This window comes from Eptesicus fuscus, chromosome 10 (assembly GCF_027574615.1).
Source record: "Eptesicus fuscus isolate TK198812 chromosome 10, DD_ASM_mEF_20220401, whole genome shotgun sequence".
In the NCBI taxonomy this organism is placed as follows: Eukaryota; Metazoa; Chordata; class Mammalia; order Chiroptera; family Vespertilionidae; genus Eptesicus; species Eptesicus fuscus.
Window position 1 is genome coordinate 33,582,269 of NC_072482.1, and position 24,340 is coordinate 33,606,608.

Consider the following 24,340-nt stretch of genomic DNA (forward strand, 5'->3'; position numbering starts at 1 on the left):
TGAAAGTATTACAGATGTCCCTCTTTTTCACCCCCATTCACCCCCTCCATTCCTCAGCTCCCTCACCCCCTCGGTCTTCGGTCTTCGTGGCACTATTGTCTGTGTCTTTGGGTTATGCAAATATGCATATAAATTACTTTGTTAAACTCTTCCCACCCTCACCCCTACTTAGATAACACTGGTTTAGAAAATACGTCAATTGATCATTAAAAATGTATGTTTGGTTTGAATATTCACTTCCATTTAAACTGGCCACAGTCCTGAATTTAATGGTGGGGGTCATCATTCTCATTGTAGTGTTGGGTCCTTGTATGTGTCTTATTTAATTTATATTTTGGGATGCTTATTTACATAGTTTTTGGCTTGCTTTATAATTGCTATATTATCCTACCTAATAAAATTGTAATATGTAAATTACCATCACTCCGCTACGCCCATGTTTGGGCCAGCGGGAGGTGCAGGGGGCGGGACTCGGGGTGGCCGGCGCAGCCGATTGGGCCAGCGAGCTCAGCGTCTGTGCCATGGCTGTGCTGCGGAACAGAAGGGGCCTCTGGGGCAGCGAGCTCACGTCCCGCTGCGGACCATCAAAAGCGGGGGAGCTAGGTGCCTGTCTGCTCCGGCACCAGGCCTTTTAGAAGCCTCCGCTGAGCCGGAGGCTTCCAAAAGGCCTGGTGCACCAGCGGACAGGCACCCAGCTCCCCCGCGATCGAAAGCGAAAGCGTGTAGTGGACCCTACACGTGCATGATTCAATCATGCACTGGGCCTCTAGTGTACTAAATATTATAACTTGATAAAGGTATCTCTTTTCTTCCTCACCTTCTCTGTCTCCAAACTACATGGAAGTGTTCTCTCTCTCTCTCTCTCTCTCTTTCTATATATATATATATATATATATATATATATATATATATACACACACACATACACATATATACTTTAACAGCTGATAGCTCAATTTTGAAAATGAATTGTATTTTACTAAACACTGCCCTTTATAATTATTCAAAATATGTGTATACATTTTTGGGGATACCCAATATATACTATATATGTACATATATAGTGTGTGCATATGTATGTATAAACACATACATAGGTATAACTAAATATGCCTATGATAAAATAGAGGTTAGGTAACTTGTGCAGGTTCACAGGGTGCTGGAGATTATTATGGCTGGTTCATAAGATAGTATTAAGTAAACAATGATGGGATTTGGTATTAAAGGCATTAATATGCTACATTAATTTAAAAAGTCATTCTTCTGATGACTTATGTTTGAATGGTAAGTCATTATGCCTATGTTTAAGCATATTGTCTGTGGGCTTTTGAAAAGTCAGATGCCAGTAGACCCTTGATGCCTTTTGTGCCTTAATATTCCTGTAAACACATATTTCCCCCCCTGAAGTGACAAAGTAAGTGTTAAGTAATGGATGTCTCAATTGGTGAGCAGGATATATACATGTAATACTTTCCCATTTCTTAAAGAAAGGACTGTATACTAACTCTTACCGAACATGTGTAATGAATCACAACGACTATGGAATCAGACAGTGTTGAATCTCTAAATTATTTCCAGTAACAACATATTATGGGAGAAAACATGACTAGTGGCATGGGTAATTGGAGGGATGGAGCTGGTATAATGTGAGGAACTTACTGCCTCTGCACGCTATCTCTCCTCCTTGGGAATAATCATTCTGGGAACTTGGATGACCACTCGGGATATATACACCTCTGAAGTTGGGCTTAAATCTCTTCATCGGAGAATGCAGGGGCATCACATGTACCATTATCTGATACAGATGTCCCCTTTTCTCTTAACTTATAATTAATATTATTAATTAATGTCTTGAGTTTTCTCCAAAGTAGATGTCCTATTCTAATATTTTAACCAATTCCAAACCAACATTTACAAAATGAAACATTAGCTAGAAAAAATGTACTTTGTATCAATATGTAATATCTATTAATGACTTTATTACCAAACCCCACCATTGCCTAAGATATAATATCTAGCACCCTTGACCCTGCATAAGTTACTTAATTTCCATAAATATGATAAAATTGTGAGTGGTTTAAATTAGATGATGCATATAAAATAGGATGCAATAGTATTCTTCCTGTATTGATTTTGCCTGTGGCTCCTATACCATAGATACCTAATACCACAATGACTCTGAGATAATCACCCATACATATAATATACAAAGAAAACATTAAAAATGCTTTTATATATTGTAGGCTCCAATGTGGTCAGAAGGGGAACAATGATTTGGGAAGAGATTTCTTAGGAAAAGAGTAGATGCTATCTTTTGAGTTTCAGGGTCACGGGAAGAGTATTACCATGGGATAAAACTTAAAGAGCAGGTGGAGACAGAAATTAAAGTAGCATTTTTATTATATCCCATGCATTTTCTTGTACAGTTTATCAGTTATACATATAAATTAAACATTTAATACAATGTCTCCCTCTCTTAGTATGTTCGGATTGCTATAACAAAATGCCACAGACTGTAGCTTATAAACAACAGAAATTTATTTTTCCTGATTCTGCAGGCTGGGAATTCCAAGATCAGCATGCCAGTATGGTCAGGTTCTGTTGAAGGTCCTCTTCTTGGTTCATCGTTGGAACCTCCATGATATGTCCTCACATGGTGGAAGGGGCTGGGAAGCTCTGTGAGGTCTCTTTCCCAAGCGCATTAATCTCATTTATGAAGGGTCCACCCTCAAATCCAAAGCCCCCACCTCTAATACCATCATCTTTAGGGGTTAGGATTTCAACCTATGGATTTGGCGGGGGCCGGGGGGAGGCAGGTGAGAGACAAACATTCAGATTATAGCACTGTCATAAGTCAACTACTTAATATATATGTATTATTCTTGTAATTCATATTATGCTGAGGTGGCTTGTAAATTTATTAGCAAATATGTATTTAGCACTTTTGGTAGATAAACTGAGGTTTAAAAAAAAGATATGCACTATGATGTCTGGAGCTTACATTGTGTTGAGAGAAATAAGCAATAAAGAATAATTACACAATGAAATACATTTTAAGGGGGGGTATGGGGGACATCTGTAATAGTGTTAAATAGACACTTCAAAGGGACATTTCTTCAGGATACATTGATATAATTTTGCTATATGTCCAACCATTCAATAAAAAGATAAGCTGATCAAATGATATCTGAAAGATAGCCCAACATTTATATTGAATATAATCTTTTACATATAGTGTAATTCAACTCACACACACACACAACACACACAATAGAGATTATAAGTGAGATCTATCTAATGGGTTTATATAAAAATTGAGGTCAGCTGCCATATGTTTTCAACATCAATGCTATTCATATTACTTTTGCTAACTGGAAAATAAAATGAGCATCTCTTGTCTCATAGCTTATAAATAATAACTTAGATAAGTTTTTCTATACAGAAGAAAAACAGTGAGCTTAATCTTGCTTATGAGATAGAAGTTGAACTTTTAAGTTTTTTTTTATTGACTTCAGAGGGGAAGGGAGAGGCAGAGATGGAAACATTAATGAAGAGAGACAATCATTGATCATCTGCCTCCTACACACCCCCTTCTGGGGATCAAGCCCACAACTGGGAAGTACCCTGTCTGGGAATCAAACCATGACCTCCTGGTTCATAGATTGATGCTCAGCCTTTAACCACACCAGTAGGATAAGATAGCAGTTGAATATTAAGTGAAATTTGTAATATAATTCATTCGGAGAAAGTCTAGTGAAGAATTGTGCCCCTAAGGAATTGAGTAATCAGGCTTAAGAATAAAAAAGAGACAAGTTGGTGCCAATGTGGATGAGAGAAAGAAATTCTGCCAGTTATGAGAAGAAATATAGAAGCATTGCTGCTTGATCAGATGAGTAAGTCACTTAAAATTGCAAGAAACTTAAAGTATAAACCCTCAGACAAAACAAGTTGGAAGAAGAGTTTGGTGTTGGTTATAGGACATCTTTCATTTTTAATCCTCTTCTTCTTGCTGACTTGATGTAATCTGAGAAAATACAACAAAAATTATATGACTGAACTTTGAAAAGAACTCTATGAGTGTCTTCTTAGGTCCACTTGTAAAGCAAGGGCTAACTGGTTTGTTTGTAGCTGTTACTATTAGGCAGTGCTTAGTTGTCCTTTTAGGAGCATGTGATCTGGATTATTGGTAAGAAATGATACTCTCAAGGTTATCAAAAAATGAGTGGTTGAAAGTGAGTAATAACAGATGTGAATTCTCCTCTTAAAGACAAAGACAGTCTCATGTGACCAAGGTGTAGGTTGTGGGCTATGTGAACAATTGACTATTCAGTTTGGGTACCTGACAAGGTAAACGTGAGGAAGTCAGGAGTAAGAGTTGGGAACTCTTGCAACAATCACATTGCAAGGGTAACTTGTTCATGTAATGCTTTGTATTCTTCTTTGTCATTAAACTCAAAATATTGGGGCTCCAGAAGTACAATCTTAAATTGAATGAACAACAAAGGCCACAAAATATGAATTGAAGCAGAATGAACTAAAAAAAGATGTAAACAAGTAAACACATTGATGCTAGAAGAGAGAATTCAAGAGAAGCAGTGTACTTTGAAAACAAACAGAACAAAATTCTAATTCTTGGTCCAGTTTGGTACATCCTGAGGTGCCTACCCCCATTTTCAGGGCACCTTTCCAACCCAAATGCACAGATATTCTTTGTAAAATTTTTTGAATTATTAAGGTTAATAACCAAGATTAAAGGAAAAGCTTTGGGTACCAAAACCCATAGCACCAGAGTGCTTGGACGACCAAATGACTAGACTCGAGATCACAAATGCGCTTGCTGGTAGGAGTTAATTCTCCTAACCAGGAAGTAAAATAACCTAATCTGAGACATTAAAATAAAAGCTAATATTAGCCTGTAAACTCCCTTGGGTCCAGAAGGCAACCATGAGACTGATCTATAAGGAAGCCTATATAATACTTGGGATGCCCAGAGGATGAGTCCAGAGTTCAAAATTGTGAAACAGGAATTTCAACATCCTTAAATATGCCAAGAAGAAAGGAAAAAATATATAAGCTTTCGGAAGTTAAAAAGTAAACCTGATCAGATGCAAAATAGTAAGAATTAAACTGCCTTTGCACCTAATCAGCAAGGTATTTTAGACTACCACTCATCAGTGCCCTCAAAGTTCAGAGCAAGCCCATTGTAAAACTGTGATTCTATGAACATGTAACCATCAGTCAACTCTAAGTTCTCAGAAAACCCACTTAGCTATCTATTTCTGAGAAAATTACTTAAAGGTGTATGCACTCAAGAAAAAGAATAATAATCACGAAAATGGAGCATATGAGAAACAAGAAATAGTGGAGCTAACCTGGGATTTCAAGGCCAAGAAAACCCTGAATGACATTGTGTGCAGAAAGCAATTTGTCCAAATTAAAACTGAATGTCATTTCTAAATATATGTCAAATATAAATATAAATATAAATATAAATATAAATAAATATAAATATATGTCAAACTAGAAGCCCGATGCATGAAGATTCGTGTAAGAATGAGCCTTCCCCTGGATGCCGGCACTGCCTTCGCTCCTGCTGGAGCCACCTTTCCACCTTCCCATGCTGCCCAGAGGCATGGAGTGGCTGGGGCAGTGTGGAATGCCTGCATCGTCACCATGGTGACGACACAAGCTTCCCGCCCTTGGCACCTGTGTATGCAAATTAACCTGCCATCTTTGTTGGGTTAATTTGCATACTCGCTCCTGATTGGCTGGTGGGCGTTGTGAAGGTATGGTCAATTTGCATCTTTCTCTTTTATTAGTGTAGATAAGGATAGGAAGTGGAATTGATAGTGTGGGGACACGAGGGGAAATGAATTGTTGGCACTACATCTCAAGCCCTTATTTATTTTTGTTTTCATCATGTGTATACATTCATTTGATATCTATTAAAATTGGAAAACAAAAAGATCGCTATTTAACATCCCCTTTATTAAGTTACAAGTAACCAGTTTGGATGTCTTCTGGGGCCTTTCATTACTGTCATTTTAGCCGCAAACACTCAAAACAGCATGGTTCCATATGGAACTGTAATAGCATTGGCTTCTCTTTTACCTCTTATGCATTAATCTTTCATTGATTCCTGCTATATGATAGGCTTGGGAATATACTGACTTAAACATAGTCCCTGCCCTTAGTAGCTCTCTCAGAAGAGCCCACCTGATTGCTTTTGTTCTCCTTTTATATACTTCTGCCCTGTCCCATTTCACATAGAGGCTGTTGAAAAAAATTACAAACCTCTACCTCCCGTTCTTAATCTTTAATTAAATGATTTCTCTAGTTTCTTTCTTAATTTGTTCTCTTAATTTATGAAGAGGAAAGAGATTGCTGGACCGGTAGTTGGTGAGGTTGACATTTATCACAAATACCCAACTGTTCTACCTGGCCTGATAGTCTTTGCTATTACAAAAGACAGAGATGAGAATAGGCATAAAAGAGAAGAGAGATTGTTTTGTATTGCTGAGGGAAAGGTAAGTTTAATTCTCCCTTTCAAGGCATGGCTTAGAGTTTTAGCTGCTTCAGTTTAAATGCCTTAGTGGGAGTTGGAGAACTTCTTTGTACAGTAGATATGGAATGGACATTAGCTGTTTTAATCATCTGTGCAATTTAAATCTTAGGAAGAGATTGAGAAGACACAGATAACTGTGTGTGTGTGTGTGTGTGTGTGTGTGTGTGTGTGTGTGTGTGTGATCTGTACTATATACTAATTCCTAATTTCTAAGAATATGCATTAAGAAAATTTTGGATATCATTATGGTGAGAAGCTGACTTTTTCAGGGTTACAATTTCTGCCTAACATATAAACGACTCAAATATCTTGATTCTAAAACAGGAGTTATGTCTAAAATATAGTTCTATAAAAAGAAGAGAAATTAAGTCTGTAAATCTAACATGACTATATCCAATAATATTTCTCCTAAATTAATCCATAGCTAGAAATATTAGTCATTAAGTTACAGCTGAAATAAATTCCTATTTTTGGATTAGGAGAAACTAAATTAAAATCTGGGCTGCCTTTTCAAAAATAATCGTGTGATTTTATATATAATACATGCTTACAATTTTAATATAGAATGTTTTAGAGGATATATAACTAAAGGTCATTTTAAGGGGAAACAGTTATGCTTCAAAGTGCATTTAGAAAAATACTTAATATTGAATATTTCAATGCCACCTATTTTATCTCAGTAAGTTGTTCTTCAGTATCCTTTTAAAATGCAGAATCATACTGCAGTGTTTTTGACCCATTTTATCCTGTGAATGAAAAGGTTGTTCTTACTTTTGGTTCAATTTAACAGAATAACAGAAACTTAGACCTTGGAGAGACTTCAGAAGCAAGCAAAAAAATCTCTCCTTTCACACATGGTAGAACAGAGAAGAGACATTATGGGTGTTAATTTCTGCCTGATTCTCTGCCCCTGAAGTCATTTTCTCTCTGCAGCTGGTAGAGCTTGGGACACGTTCTATCCCCTGCTGCCACCAGACCCTCTGAGGACTAGTATTTAGTCAGTCCTGCAACTTGTTCTGTCTGCAGTCTAGGCCCAATCTTAACAATCTGGCTTCTAATAGAGTTCTAAGACCGGGCCCCAGATTTGTGCTTCCTTTTGGCTATTAGATCTATGTCCCTGGCTCCTTATGACTAAGTCTGGTTCTGTCACCCAAGTCCCTTTACAACTAAAACTTTGCCTTGCCCTCACCAATCTCTGTGCAGGAATTAGAAGCTGGGTCCCTACATAACGACTCCCCTAATACCAACTGCAATGTTGGAAATCCAGGTATACTTTCCATATCATTCTTCTTCATATATTTTGAGGCATCTCTGATTCTTACTGCTGTTCTGGATTTAACAGTTATTGCCTTGAGCTATCTTATTTGAGTGTCTTGTTCTACTTATTGAGCTGAACTTCTTAAGTTGGGTCTTTGTAAAAGCACCCGAACCATGCCAAAGGGCAAATCTAATTTTGATTCTAGTTAACTCTTCCGAATCTGGTGTGTACAAGATGAGAACAGTGTCCTAGGGCTATGACAAGGTACCCCAGACTGGGTGGACTAAACAACAGAAATTTATTTTCTCATAGTTCTGGAAGCTAGAACTCCAATATCAAGATGTTGGCAGGGTAGGTTTTCTCTGAATGCCGTTAGGTAAGGATATGTTCCAGCCTCACACTTTGGTTTGTAGATGTCCATCTTCTCCCTGAGTCTTCATATTGCCTTTCCTCTGTTTATGTTCAGATTTCTTCCTCTGATAAGGATACCAGTCATATTAAATTAGGGGCCAATCTAATATCCTCGTTTTGATTTAATTATTCCTTTAAAGATCCTCTCTCCAAATATGGTCATATTAGGAAGTACTTGGAGTGAAGACTTCAACATATCAATTTGGGAGGGGGACACGTTCTGTTCATATGAATAATATTCATAGGAGGAAAAAGAACAAGGTTTCTATGTGTTTGCATACACACATGATAAATACTAATGTTTGGCATTTGTCTCCATGGTTTTTCATCTATGAAAAACGTAAGATCATCAAGAATATTATTGAGTAGTTTCTTTCTGAAGAGGACTGATATACAAGATCGTGATGACATAGGTAATTTAGACACAGCCAGAGACTGAGCACATTGGGCATGATTCTTAACCTCTGTAAGCTTCAAGTTCCATTGTTTTAGGATCTGGGAATAATAATTTATATATCCCATGAATTAATTGTGAAAATTAAATGGGATGATGTGCTATGTCTCTCTGTATCTTGTACCTGATACAGTAAGTACTCAATATATATATATATATTTTTTCTTCTATGATATTAAATAGGATGTACAGATGATACATGTTACAAGACCTAGGAGGAAAGCTGGAATGCAAGGTTTCATGTGAGAGCTGGGGTAGAATTTGGGCAGGACGAAGCAGTGTGGCAGTCTGGTCAGAGACTGGCACGAACAATGAGATATGCTGGAGATACACAATGTTCTGGGAACACTAAGCTTATGGACCTGTGAATGAAAAGGAGCACAGGACTTACTGATCAAGGCAGTTTTTATCCCAGTTCTTTCAATAACTGGGCTACCATGGGCAATAGAATGATAGGGATGGGTTATATCAGTGATCCTCATCCTTGGATGTTCTTTAAAATTCCCTGGGGAGCTTTCAAAAATTACATGTAGCACCAAAAGGGATTCTGATTTAATCAATATGGATCTTTATTTTTATTTTTTTTAAGAATCTCCTCTGGTAATCCCTATGTATAGTCAAGGTTAAGAACTATAGAGCTTCATAGTCTTCAAGGACTTTTCAAATCCCAGCCCTGACCCTTTATAAATTATGAAGTGTTTCTTCTTCCATGAGTATTTTTATTTTGCATAATCATCTGAGCTTCCCATAAAAAATGTTGCTTATTTATCTGGGGGAACTCTTGACAGGGAAAATCATCCAAAATGATTCAACTTCTGATCCAAAATGACTCAACTTTTGTTTTGACTAAAGAGTTATATATACCCAGGTATATTTTAGAATTTCGTCCCAGATACTTTGAATTAATTTTCAGTCTGACTGGCAGGAGTGAATTCGGCAGGAGATGACTGTGGTTCTTGGGGAACCCCAAATGAGGGAGGACTTGAGGAACAGAAGAATGACCTTGCAAATAAATGCCTGGAACAGAAAAGGGAAATTATGCCTACATTGAAGCAATCAATGGGGAAGTAATTCTCAACGTCTAGAGTATTACAAAAATATAACTAATTATTACTGTCCTAGCATTTTGGTCATTCCAGTTGGGTTAGTGGTAAAAGTCTTACAGATTAGGTCATTTCATAGAAAATTAAATCCAAAACTGCAACAAGTACTTCAGTCCTCATAGTGTAGCTCCAGTTTGTAATATTCACAGATTCACCTTCTCTTAACACTTTGCTCTTCTTGACTGGTTAGTATTTAAACCCTGCCCTTCCTGCATACTACATACTTTTCCTGCATACTACATACTTTCAATTATTTAACATTTGCTGTTCCACCCTTTAAATGTTCTCCTATCTCCAGCCATGATTTAAAACTAAGACCAAATTTTGCCTCCTCCCCCATTGTTTTCCTGGATCTATATAATTCTTTTTTATTATTAAATTTATTGGGGTGACAGTGGTCAACATGTACATAGAGGTTTCAGGTGTGGATTTCTACGTTATAAAATCTGTATATTGCACCGTGTGCCCACCACCCAAAGTCAAATCTTCTCCTGTCACCATATATTAGGACCCCCTCTTCTACCATCCCTTTACTCTGACAACCACCACACTGCTGTTTGTTTTAGTTTTATATCCCATGTATGAGTAAAATGATGATTCTTAGCTTCTTCTGACTGACTTATTTTACTTAGCATAATATTGTCAAGGTCCATCCAAGTTTTTGTAAATGTCGCTTTCATCCTTTCATTCCATTGTGCCACATCTTTATCCACTCCTCTATCACAGGACACTTTGGTTTGTTGGCATGTTTATATCTTTTTTTCTGAAGGAAATTGATTTGTAAGTTTAATTGGAGACATGGTCCTGCATTTATATCCTGTTGTATACTTAATAAAGTGAGAATTTCAGTTATATACCTACAAATATAGTTCTTAGATTAATTTGTACACTGTTGGGAGTTTTTTTTTTTAATTTATAGAACTAATTACAAAAAAATAATAAATTATATATTTGAGTATAGAGAAAAGGTCTATCCAAAAAGTACTGTTGAAGATAACTAAGTTTGAGAAAGGGTAATTTTTCCTCTCTTCTAAATTTTGGTACATCAGTGAATAGATTGGATGATAGGAAATGATTGAGTTTGTTTCTTTTGTGATTACAACTTCTCTATTCTCAGAATTCTGTTTCTTTTCAGTAATTTGACATTAATTAATTCTTTGAATGATAAAATGGAAACCAAAATATTACTACCACTATATAATTGTGTGCATCTTAATGAAAGAAAATTTTAATTATCCACAGAAGAAAATATAGTGTGAATTACAATGAAGAATTGCCATTACATTTTAAAAAGAAATAAAGCAACATCAATAACATCAACGATAACAGTGAAAACAAAAATAATTTTGGGAGAACTGAGAGATGAGGGATCAGAAAGGAAAGAGTTGGACATGTAATTGATATATTCTTCCCAAACTCTAAATTAGGTTTCAGGGCTTCAGAGAGAACTGTTTCTTTGGAAAACCATGAGTTTGTTAGGTTAGACTCTCAATTCCAATCATTACAGGCTGTTGTTGTTCCTTGTGATTAAGCCCCCCGAGAATAAAAACCTTTGGGAAACCATGAAGTAAATTAAGCATCATCATTGAAGACCTTATATTTTTCAAGGAGTATTGGAATTGGGGTAGTGATTGGAATTACTCAAACTCAATCCAGATGTTTGGAATTGAAACCACATAAGAAATTGTTTGTAGCCATTGATGAGTAAGTTGTCAGATTTATGAATAACCAGAATCCTTACCTATAACTTACTGATCTGTGTTTAATCCATGAAACATGATTCCATCTCAGAGTATCTTGGCGTAATAAACACTTATGATTGATAGAGGCAAATATTTCTTATTATAATAGTGCTTATAATATAAAAATTAGAATTCAGCTCAATTTTTTTATTATAAGGCAGTGATTAAAGGGATACCACATGGCCATAAAATTCTGTATTCTTATATTTATGGCATAAAAATCTGTTTGTGATAGTTTAAAGAGATCTCCAAGTGCCTAAAATGAAATGAAAAGACCAGATCCCTAAATATGACAAGTGATACTTCATTAAAGTGTCTGGTTGAATCAAGATTTGTACTGTCTGGGAGCTTGTGTTGTTAAACAATTCAGGGCCATGAGAGGCAGTTTTGCCCTTGTGAGAGGCAGGTTATAGGAACTGATGTCTGTGTATAAGGTCATGACTCTCACGGTGCTTTAACATTTTAATAAACTGATATTCTGAGGTCAAGACATGACAGAGCAAGGCTAGTCTCATGAAGGACCTCATCCTATTGTATCCTGTGCATTTTACTTGGTGTAGATTCATTTACCACAGTCATGAACCACTAACACTGTGTTGTGCCTAATATTAAGTAAAAGTTAGTTCCCAAACTTAGGATGTTAGGATCTAAAACAAGATTAGCTTTGACCTTTTATTAGATTCTCATTCAAATTCTCATTCTGCTGTTGACTAGATATGTCACATATCATATCTAAGCCTGTTTCCTCATCTGTAATATGGGTATAATAATGGCATTTGAATTTCAAGGCAGAGACCTGGTGTAGCTCTTTCTTCTTTTACTTTAATGCTTAGTATATTCAATTTTCATAATTTTTGGTAGGAGAAATTATGAATTCATGAATGCAGGGATCAATGAAACTTCCAAGAAATAAAAGTCTAAAGTCCTATGTGTAACTCTCCTTTTAAGAGTCGAAAAAGGAATGAAAAGCAATGAAGAGGTCCATGTGGATTGGGTTCAGTCCATGAAAGCATCTCAGAAGAGGTGCATTGACCCTGGACTTATGTCTCTGCCATAACCATTCACAAATAGTGCATTCTACTACTGGTTGTAAAGATTAAGAATGTTGATTTCACTAAGAAGATATAGGATTTACACACATAAAGACTGAAAGACAATATGTTTATCTTCTTCTGTCCAGAGTTCCATCATTCATTCTTAAGTGCCAATACATTAATACGATATGGCATGGCCCACAAAGCAGATAAATCTGGTAATACAGTAGCAGTGTGTTATTTCCACCTGAACAGTCTTCAGTCTGTAGCCCCATAGAGAATCAGATGCTTTATTTACATCCCATCAGGAGTTTAAAATGTAGACATCGTCATTACTTAAAATTACTCAGTGTGTTTGTTTATGTGGAAGTGTACCTTGTTTTCCAAAATATGACTGTGAGTAGCAGAGGAAATTACATAGACGAGTCAGCTATAGATGAGTAGAGAAATTTTTCTACTTTTTAAAAATTGACTTCAGAGAGGAAGGGAAAGGGAGAGAGAGAGAAATATCAGTGATAAGAGAGTATCATTGATCAGCTGTCTGCTGTACACCCCACACTGGGATAGAATTTGCAATGCCCTCACTAGGAATCGAACCTTACCTCCTGGTTCATAGGTTGACGCTCAACCACTAAGCCATGCCGGTGATTTTTTTCTACTTTTGAAAGTACTTGGAGAGAATTGGAAAACAATATATACATTCACTGTACAGTATTTTGGTGCTCTTTCCTTAATAGGCTGATATTATATGGAACTTAGAAATTCAATACAGTATTGATCATTACTTCAAAGTGCACTTGTAAGAGATTTGTGATTTGAAATCAGACTTTTTTTGCATCAATTACTGGGACTATGAAGAAATAAAACTAATTTCCAGGCTATTGTATGTGATTAAAATTCCAACATTAACATTATTGGCATTTGGTTGTAATGAGTTTTATCTGCACTTTCTGGCTGTCATATTAGTAGTGAAATTTAATTTGAAAATAATAGTTTGGTGAAGTGGAAGGCCTAGATTGGTAAACTAGGAATTTAGTTTCCAGGACATGCCAATCTTGGTATATACTCCATGACCATTTCTATAAATGGTTGATTCTCTTTTTTGGAGGGAGAGGGTGAATCCTCACCAGAGGATATATTTTTCATTGATTTTTAGAGAGAGTGGAAGGGAGGAGGGGGAAACAGAGAAAGAGAAAGAATCATCAGTGTGAGAGAGACCCATCGATTTGTTTGCCTTTTGCAACCCAGGTACAAGCCCTTGACTGGGAATTGAACCTGGACCCTTTGGTCCGATGGCTGAAGCTCTAACCGGCCGTGGCAATGGTTTATTCTCTTGTAAGGCTACCCGTCCTGTTCCCCTCTCAGATTTGTTTTGAAGGCTATGATTATGCTTTAGGAAGTGTGGAATATATGCATATACACTTTTTTTTTTTTACTGTTTACAATATTCTCTGTATTAAAATCCAAAAAAGTAATGATTACCTACAGAATAATATGCTTAAATTAAAATTGCATGTACCTGTTTGTTTTAGTCAAAAGAGAATATGCTGGAGGAAATGTATAATTCCTTTTCATTTAAAATTTAAAAGCAAGGAATAGCTCTTCATAGTCTGGCAATGTTTTACTACTGTAGGAAAAAAGTTCTAAAGCCCAATATATATTTGCCTCTGCTAGAAAAATATAGCAATAGGAAGAGGGAATCTTCCTTTAAAAGTTTCTGTAATAAAGAATATATAATATTTACAAACATAGCCTAAATTTCAAATTTTTCAACAAAACATTTTTTTCTTCACAAATCAAAGGCATAATAATAAGAAACACTCATTTAATTGATTTTAATAGTACTAAACAAAAGCAGAAAAGTGATGTTTTAAGAAATCATCCTATGGGCTAATGGCCATTCTGTTGTCATAAAAATTCTTTATTTAGCCCTCTCCACAAATAAGCTCACAGCAGGAGAAAGGACACCGGTTAGAGTAATTTGGGGGATACATACACAGAAGGAATGGCTAGGAGCATAGTGTCATCTGGCAGGGAGCTTATTTCCTGAACCCTGTGGATCTGGTGAAAACCCAACAGAGATGCCAATATGCTTCTCCTCCGTAAATGCTACCAGTCTCCACACCGCGAGGCCCAGCGCGTCTTGTGTAAGGTGTTTCATCCAAGCAATCCTTTGCATAACTGCCCAGCGCCTGCAATGACCTGAGTCAGTCATGCAAAGAGACTTTCTTATGCTTACACCAACATTTTCTTTCAGTGTTCATTTTCTGCTGCTCCTAACCCACGGGTTATGACTGTTGTGATGGTGGAGGCGGCACTTTGCAATCTTTTTAGTTAAGATCTAGAGTTTGTTTGAAAGCAAGGCTGGAAAATCCCCAGACTGGATTTCTTCACAAGATTGCTGTCATGGGTGCAGCTGGGATACCTGTCTCTTCAGGAGGGTGGGGAGAAGTGAGGTCTATTGATTCCGAAGAGGAAACAATCCAGGCCCGACGAGCAGGTGCTGGTAAGCAACAGACAATGAGTTTGGGGCATGAGAATCCCACTTGATTATTTTTTCCGGTTGGACACAAATCTATATTTAACACTCCCTCTGTATCTATTTTTCCAGTGCAAATGTTCCCATTCTGTGTATGTCAGGTGTGGAGTGATTTTGTCCCATTTTCTCAACGAAGTTCCCGGCTTCCAACTTTATCTGCAGTCTTTTTTCCCTGAGAGATATTATTGGATTTGCCATGTAGCCCTAAATGATTATAAGATGATAAATCTTTTTATGATGTATTTTCTCGTGTAATAGCCCAGTAACAAAAGATTTAAAGATTAGAATGTTTGTGTTCTCTGAAAATAAGGAAAAACAGTAGCAAGTTGCTGAATTGTGCATGAGTTTCATTTATAGTCAATGTATGAGAGAGAGATAAATGACAAATTGGAATCATCATTAGTGGAAAATCAGTACCAAAATAGGAAGTTTGTATCGCTTTTTCAAAATAATGGGTCCTGGGTTCTTGGGAAAGAGCTGAAACCTTTTCACAAACAGGCCTTGATTTAGACCACAATACCTCAAGGTCAAATGATCTACGTGAAGCAAGCTCCAAATTGCAATGGATGTTAGGTTTTACATGTTCTCTCCCAAGGGAAATCAGTCTGCTGGTCTTTGAAGTGACTGTGAAATCACGGCTGAGTGGGAGGCTGTGAAATATATAACCCCAAGGGGAGATCCATGTGACTCAAAATGGACAGAATGCTAGGAATGTTTTAAATAAGTAAATATTGTTAATATACATTTATGAGTTAATAGATGAAAATAGAAGGATTTTCCCCCCTGCATGATATGTAGACAGTGACCTCAGTGAATGGCACTTATTACTATGCATGGGATCCCAGAGTATTTGGGACCCAGAAATGAATGCTAGGATACGTTAAAATAAGTTTAACATTAGCTCCTTCTAATATGGAATCTCTGTTTTGATTTTATAATTATGAAATGTGTATACCATTTCAGAGACCTTATTTGGTTTATCAAGTGTCTTTTGTTAGAAATATAGTTTGTTACCATTTGACAAGTTTCCTCATATGCAGGCATTTTAGGGAACTCAAGATAAATATACCAAATTAATATAAATTCATGAGATAAAATTGGGGATAGATATTAGGTTAATAGCATACTAAATGATCTTGTAATTTGAAATAAGCCCATTTCAGGTGATAAAGGAGAAAAGAAAAATAGGAAAAAAAGACATACAAAAAGCAGATATCTCCAAATCAGGCATAATATTAGCCACACACAGCGTATGAAAATGTTTTAATTCATTTGTCTTAGCCTCCATAGGCTTATAAGATCCATAGATTCTTAAATTTCAATCAAATAAAATGGCAGGGCACCAGTTTGTGGAAATGGGTAAATTGGTTGTTGAAAGTTTTGAATCTCCTTCATCAATACTCTTCAGTACTCTTGCTGGGCCAGCAGCTCTATCTGTAGACCATGACATTTGTATGTCTTATGCCAGAGCCATAGTCATAAAGAAACAACTTCAGCAAGTATAAGACTTCAGTCCCATAAAGTGGCCTGGAGGACCCTCGTTGGCTCCAAATGTGCAAAGTCGAGGTAGAAGATTGTAAGCCCCTTCTGCATCAATTATAGTTTTTTACACCAAGTCACTAGCACTTTAACAAAACCTGGCACAACTTTGGGGTAATCTGCTAAAATAATGACAGTAGCTCCTACTTACCATGGTGTAGTGAAAAGCTCCTATGTGTGCTTTCAAATCAAAGTCAAGTCTAAATCCCAGGCCTACTTCTTATAAACCATGTGACCTTGAGTGAGTTAATTACTTTTTTGAGCCCCATCTGTAATATGGGACAAGTAATACTGATTTTGTCATATGCTTGTGAGAAATAAATGAATTAAGTAAAATTAACACAGCACAATATTTGGCACATAACAGTGATTCAGTTAATGTTTATTTCCCTTTCTGTATCCCAGCAACAATTTGGCCAATTTTGACTCAAGATAGTTTAAAGCATACTTGCAAGTTTGGGGAAAAGAAAAAAATAAAGATTCTAAATAGAGAGAAAAACTTTCTTTGGAGAGGTGGAAATTATTCAATTTGTGGCTATTTTGCAGTGGATTTAGTGATGATGAGATGATCCATGCTTCAGTATTTTTTCCTTATCAGATAATTATTTTTATAAGTATATATGATTTAAGTAAACATAGAGCATTTAGTTTAAATAAATGAAAGATTGTTTTTTATTCTCACTACCTGGTATTATTATTTGATCATTTCATTTTCTAAAGCAAACTAATAGCAGTTTGCCTCTACTTTTTAATAACATTTCCCAGTGGATTAGAGAAGTATATCATTGTTCATTGTTGTTTATGGAAACCGGATTATATAAAGATGAAATTGGGGAATGATATAATTTAAAAATCAACTAATTTTGTTGTTATTGTTGCTGTTGTTCTGTGTAATTCATGATATGGGGAGAATAATGTAAATGTAGTGACTTAATGAGAGGGTAATGATTCTATATTGCAGTGGAAAAAATTATTAGACTATGAATTGTGACTCTACAATCATCAAAAGACCTGCATCTTTAAAAATATTGGAAATATGACCCCGCCCCCCAACTCCCTAGCCAAACCTATTTGAGGTTGCCCTTTGGCCCCCTGGAGATGAGCTACTAATAGCAGGAGACTGGCCATACCGGAAGAGCCTGAACAAGCACTTTCGTCCTTGTTCCCAACAGTCACTCCTCTACCCTTAGCTGGTGCTTCCTTGTGCAGTTGTTGTCACTGGGCTAAGATCTCTCAGATAGGGAAGCTGCAGAGGAAATGATCTCTTACACGGGGCTTGACAGCATCCTTGCCAGCGATTGATAATGGGACCAAATCATTCCAGGTGAGTTTTCTGTGGTCCACAAGCCAGCAGGGGTCTGCTTGACTTTGTCATCTTGGCCCACGGGTATCTCAGTGCATTGCCACTGGGGGGTGGGGGGGGGGGGATAAGAGGAGCTCTTCAAGCCTCTGCCTGAGTCTTTTCTCCTGTGCTAGCTTTAAGGGACCCCAGCGTTTTGTGTGTCTCCGCCTATAGGAAGGTGTTTGTGTCAGGAAATGGTTAATTATGGACCCGCCAGAGCTTTGGTGTTTGCTACAGGAGGAGCCTCTTAGTACAGCACAGAGCCTATAGATTAGTGCGGTAATCAATGAGCATCTGCACACTGCAGAGATCCGTTTTGATGACAGCAGCACTTACGGCCTTGTTTAGTGTCACTGTTGTATAATGTTGAACACTGCAGGCTTTTTTTTTGTTTGTTTTGCTTTAGAATGCAAGGACTACGGGGTTTTTATTTTTGTTTTTAAAATTCTTTTGCATTTTGGTGGATTTCTAAGAGTGTTGTGGATATGCTGCCATTGCTAGCTAGAATTTAGTGATTTGATGCCAGTAACATCTACTTAACCACTCTGATACTCTGATGCTGCTGTTATGTTTGCTGGTTTCTGCAGTTCCTACTACTTCATACGTTGCTCCCAGGAACAGGTAAACTAAGCCATAATATTAACCTTATGCATAAATGTAAAATTAGTGCAATATATTATTTAATTATCCAAAGAGTAAGATATTAAAATGCTTCAGTGGATTATGTCAGTAGAGAATGAGAACTATTTTACTTTGAACATGGAAATTACACAAATATAATATTTTAGAATACATGGTGATCTTCTAGTTGCATTACATGTATTTATTGTTATGTTTCACGTCTTAATTGAATATCTGGAGCATACATTCATCTATAATTTAGTATTTAACCCTTACTTTGATGTATGTATATTATACAATTAATTCAGAAATACATATTTTCCTTTTGTGATTGATCGAAGAAAGTTGTTTTCCCTGTTCAGTGATATCACTAATATAAGAAGCTTCCGAGCTTAATCTTCTTAAAAATATAAAGATATCAGTTTATATGTAGATTGGTTGTTTTGGAGTATTTAAACAAAGGCTTCAAGGCCTTGTTTCTCCTAGTCAACAGTTATTTCAGAGCATGTCCTGGGAATTTCTGTGTTTTTGTGTGATGCTAAGCTTTGGACTAAAGGGAAAACTGTTCAGATAAGGGGAATACAGAGCCCAGACAGAAAGAAGGAAGGGAAACAGTCTTTTGGGTCAGAGTTGGGTGTGTGACCTTGGGCAACAGAGGAACTAACCCCTTCTGGCCCTTGTTTCCATTCTGCCAGTTTGGAAAAAGACTCTAATGTTATTCTCTGTGGGAATGGCATGGCATTTTTCAGATGCTCAAGATCATCTGATGGTCATTTCTGTGTAGCAAAAGACACTATTATTCAATTTGTAAAGGTATGCAGTTTCATTAATAAAAGAGAAATAGAAATCTTTTAGGTTTTTTTTTTCTTCCCTTTGCAGTGTTTTAGCAATTGAGGCTGTTTTTGGAAGAGAGATTATGGCTCTTTTAAATTAAACCGGCAAATCTCTTGGCTCTGCTGTAACTATTTTGCCAAGTAGGCATTGAGCAAGTTTCAGGTGTCTTGAGGGCACCTGCTGTCAGACTCCTTGGGAGGCAAAGGAGGCATCATGTGTTTTGCTGCAGCCAGATAAGGTCCTGGATGCAGAGCTGCTGGGCCCTCTGAAAGCCTGCCAGGGACGTGAGCACTCCTCCCTGCTCCCTCGCTCCCTCTCAGGTACAGCACGTACTGCTGAGGGCATCTGGGGGAAGCTCCAGCCTGCTCTTCTCAGCAAATGACTTTCAAGAGGTCCACTTTCTGCTAAGGGCAAGCTTAAAATCCAAAAGATCCGAGGCAACTAGGAGAAATGCAGTCAGCAACCTCTCACTCCAAAAAGACTGAATCAGATTGCTGCCTGATTCATGAGTCTAGACTTTTTTTTAAATTTTTAAAATTAAATCTTTATTGTTGACAGTATTGCATATGTCCCCCTTCTCCGCCATTGACCCCTTCTAGCCCATCCCCATCCCACTTCCTGCCCCAGGCCTTCACCACCCTATTGTCTGTGTCTGTGGGTTATGCATATATGCATACAAGTTCTTTGTTTAATTAAATATGTTCTTTGGGAGAATAGAAGTATTTAATGTAAATTGAGCCAAGTGCTTGCAGAGTGGCTAGTCTTTGCTAGTTGAAAAGAATTATGAATCTTGTGTTCACTGTCATACTGACTGGGTCTTTTCAATGATAGATACTCATGATGAGAGAAAGGCTGAGGCAGTGATATCTCATGCTCCCACACAGATGCACATGAGAGATGAAAGAAAAGCAAGGATCGATTTCTCTCTCTAGCTCTAAGGAACCAGTCTGATTAGTCATCTCCATACAAAGAGGTTTGAGGGCAATAACTATTAGTAAACTGACTAGAGGCCTGGTGCATGAAATTCATGCATGGAGGGGGGTTCCTCAGCCCGGCCTGCACCTTCTCCAATCTGGGACCCCTTGGGGGATGTCTGACTGCCGGGTTAGGCCCGATCCCAGGATCGGGCCTAACCCGGCAGTGCGACATCCCTCTTGTAATCTGGGATGACAGGCTCCTAACCCCTCTGCCTGCCAACCTGATCGCCCCTAACCCCTCTGCCTGCCAGCCTGATTGCCCCTACCTTGCCCCCCTGCTGGCCTGATCACCCCTACCTTGCCCCCTGCAGGCCTGATCGCCCCTACCTTGCCCCCCTGCTGGCCTGATCGCCCCTAACTGCCTCTGCCTGCCTGCCTGATCTCACCCCCAACTGCCCTCCCATGCCAGCCTGATTGCCCCTAACTGCCTCTATCTCGGCCCCCACCACCATGGCTTTGTCAGAAAGGAAGTCGGATGTCTGGAAGATGGCCGGTTGACCTTGTCTAATTAGCATATTACCCTTTTATTAGTATATATTCTTCATGATGCAAAAGGTCGTTTGCTCAAGTCTCTTCCAACTTTCTGATTTTATATGGTGCTGTAGTTATTAGTGCATGGTTGGAAAGCTCCTCAGGAGAAGGAGGTATTTTCCTTTTGAAGCATATCCTGTGACTGTTCCTGAGAAGAGTTCTGTTAATGAAATGATGGAAGTCATGTGAAAAACAAAGACAAAATTAATCCCAGTGACCAGCAAGTATATATTTTTCCATATTTTTCTCCAGGTAATCCAGAGGCACTTTCTGTTCTCAATTTTCTAAAGCCAGAGAGATTAGGAATAAGCATGTGAAATTATAAAGTAGTTAAGTCAATGAAAGAATTAGTAATTATATTATAATAATATTAATAATCATGAAGACTTTTATAATACTTATTTTCATGCCTGTGAATTGTAGGTTAATGAAATGGGTTTAGATTTTTAGATAGCCTGCTTCAAGTAGGCCAACTTTTATCTTTAAGAAGATAATTGTCATAATCATATAATAAATTGGTCATTTCTTTGCAGAAATGCAACCAAATTTTTTTGAATGTCTAGTTAATTTAAATTCGTTGTTTCAAAGAAGGTTTTATATGAGTTGTATGAGTTTTAAAGACCTGGGAAATAAATTCTTACTTTGGTAAACTGTAAATATTGAATGCTTAGCCCTTGAATCTTGATAGTCAAAATTGGAACAATTTTTTAGCCACTTTGAAATTTTACTTTTATTCCAAGATAATGTTTTTTAATAATTTATTTAATTATATGAAATTTGTTACCTTTTTTTAAATATTTTTTCTTTTAGTAAATGTCTTTGAAATTATTTAAAGCACTAATCAGGGAAACAAATATTAGCCCATCTGCATATAGTAAGTTCTCTTGCCTATTGATATTAAAAGCTTTTTAAAATTATCATTAATTAGACTCTTGATAATTCACAAAAGTGCTTTCTTATATATAGAGAGCAAGTGAATTCCCTTGCCCTCTGTATGTAATCACAAAGCTCATTTTGTCTGAGCATGGTTTCCTGACTTCCTAAGTGCTTAGCTTCAACAGGAGTCTTAATGAAAGTATACTGTTGAGGATGAGGACCTGCAAGATAGAATAATTCTGGGAGCTAAAGGTAACCCACCCAAGCAAGATAGCAATGTGCTGGTCTGAGTCACTCCTTCATCCCGGCTCTTCAGCCATTTGTTCTTAATTTTGAGAGAGATCATGGGACCTTCAGAGAAATAAAGGAAGCAATAGGCTCTCCACAGAGAAATAGTTATACACACAAAATTTTATATAAAATTTTAAAGGATATATATATATATATATATCAACCCAGGTTATAACCTTGCCTTAAAGATTACAAAAACAGCCCTAGCTGGTTTGGCTCAGTGGATAGAGAGTAGGCCTGTGGACTGAAGGGTCCGGGGTTCGATTCCGGTCAAGGACACATGCCCGGGTTGTGGGCTTGATCCCCAGTGGGGGGCGTGCAGGAGGCAGCCGATCAATGATTATTTCTCATCATTGATGTTTCCATCTCTCTCTCCCTCTCCCTTCCTCTCTGAAATCAATCAAAATATATTAAAAGTATTACAAAAACAAATTACTTGATATTCAGTGGTAGAAAAAGTCTTGCCTGCATGAAGGTAAGTAGTTTCTTCTTCTATGAATAATGGATAAACCCTAGACCTGCTTCAAAATGCTCTTGCTTAAAAAAAATACTTAAATACCATTTGATATTTTCATGGGCTATGTTATTCCACAACACAGTGAAAAAATCCACCCCAGGCTTAACCATCAAAAAATATAAATAAATGATTAAATATACTGATGTAAGTAAAGGGGTTAGGGATGACTGAAAATTCAAATACAACACAGAGAGCTTTCATTTAGATGAATATATGTAAATGTTACTTACAGTTTTGCCAGATAAGAAGGGGACTGTGTTTTGTGTGGACCAGCATTATTTCATCTATATCTGAAGGGCTGGCTAGGGCTTGTTTCTGTTCAGAATATCAGACAGACTAGTTTTTTTTATTCTCTGACAAAAGACTTATTTGACAAATAAGTTGTGATTTCCCGACTTCATATGCTAGTCTTGTTCTAGATCAGACATTTAGTTATAGATGTCTTCATGTAAGGTTTGTTTTAGTCTATGAGATTTTACTGTCATCATCAGAACTATTAAATGAAGACACAAAAGTGATGGAAAAATTGAGTATGAAATTAAAACTCCTAAATATCTGTTTAATCACCTTAAAATATTGGTGAGAAACTCATGGTTTATAATGAGGAGAAAGGTCTGTTTTTGGTGATTTTGCTTGAAGGTTGTCCCTTTTGCGTTTGACATCCAGAATCTTTGAACATACTCTCCTTAGTCTCCATATTTGCCCTGACTGGTTGTACGAAGCTAAATTTCAACGGGTACAGTTTTCATGCCTGTGAACTAACTGCACATCTGGGTATTTGATCTAAAATACAGGGAATGAAGACTGTAGCTAGTAGGCCCAAAGATCTGGTGTGTGTGTGTGTGTGTGTGTGTGTGTGTGTGTGTGTGTGTGTGTGTGTGTGTGTGTGTGTGTGTGTGTAATTTTTGTCATTAAAACTATTAGTGCATCACTGTAGAAAACAAATAAAATTATAGAAATTCTTGATAAGTGAAATTATAAAGGCCAGCAAGATTTCTCCTTTCAATGTTTTTAATCCTTTTCTTTTTTTGTTTTGTTAACCCTCACCTGAGGAAATTTTTTCCATTGCTTTCCAGAGAGAGTGGAAGGGAGGGAGGGAAAGAGAAAGAAACATCAATGTGAGAGAGATACTTAGCCTGGTCACCTCCCTCAAGCACCCCGACTTGACTCCAGGCTGGAAACGAACCTGCAACCCAAGTACCCGCCCTTGACTAGGAATGAAACCCGTGACTCCCTGGTGCACAGGACGATGCTCCAACCACTGAGCACACTGGCCAGGGCTGTTTTTTATCCCTTTCAACATTTTTTTTTAAAAAGCCAAATAGCTAGGCTAGAGTAATATAGAGTTTCTCATTTGAAAAATTAATATTTAGCCATTAGAATACAGTTGCAACAATTATTTGAATCCAAGTTTTTTAAAGATATATTTTAATCATGAATAATAAGCATTTTATACCTAAAAGTAAATGTTACTTACAGTTTTGCCAGATAGGAAGAAAATTAGTGTAAGAGATATTATTGACTGACTCTTGCATTTTAAAATGAGATAAGCCTTTACTTTGATTTCAAATATATATATATATATATATATATATATATATATAGAGAGAGAGAGAGAGAGAGAGAGAGAGAGAGAGAGAGAGAGAGGGCACTTTATATTTTAGGAAAGGTTAAGGTAATTTATGATTTTTTTTCTTAATGTTGGA

At 37.1% G+C, this 24,340-nt stretch overlaps 1 protein-coding gene across 41 annotated transcripts in view; it reads left to right on the forward strand.

The window, feature by feature from the left end:
- Positions 1–24,340, forward strand: part of RIMS1 (regulating synaptic membrane exocytosis 1) — a 409,384-nt gene that overhangs the window by 229,203 nt on the left and 155,841 nt on the right. For 36 of the 41 annotated variants that reach the window (XM_054721891.1, XM_028153414.2, XM_028153199.2 and 33 more), the window contains exon 1: positions 14,974–15,073. The exons of the other annotated variants lie outside the window; for them this stretch is intronic. In XM_054721891.1, coding sequence (XP_054577866.1) covers positions 14,974–15,073 — 100 coding nt within the window. Of the gene's footprint in view, positions 1–14,973; positions 15,074–24,340 lie in introns of those variants that run through there. 41 annotated transcript variants of the gene reach the window in all.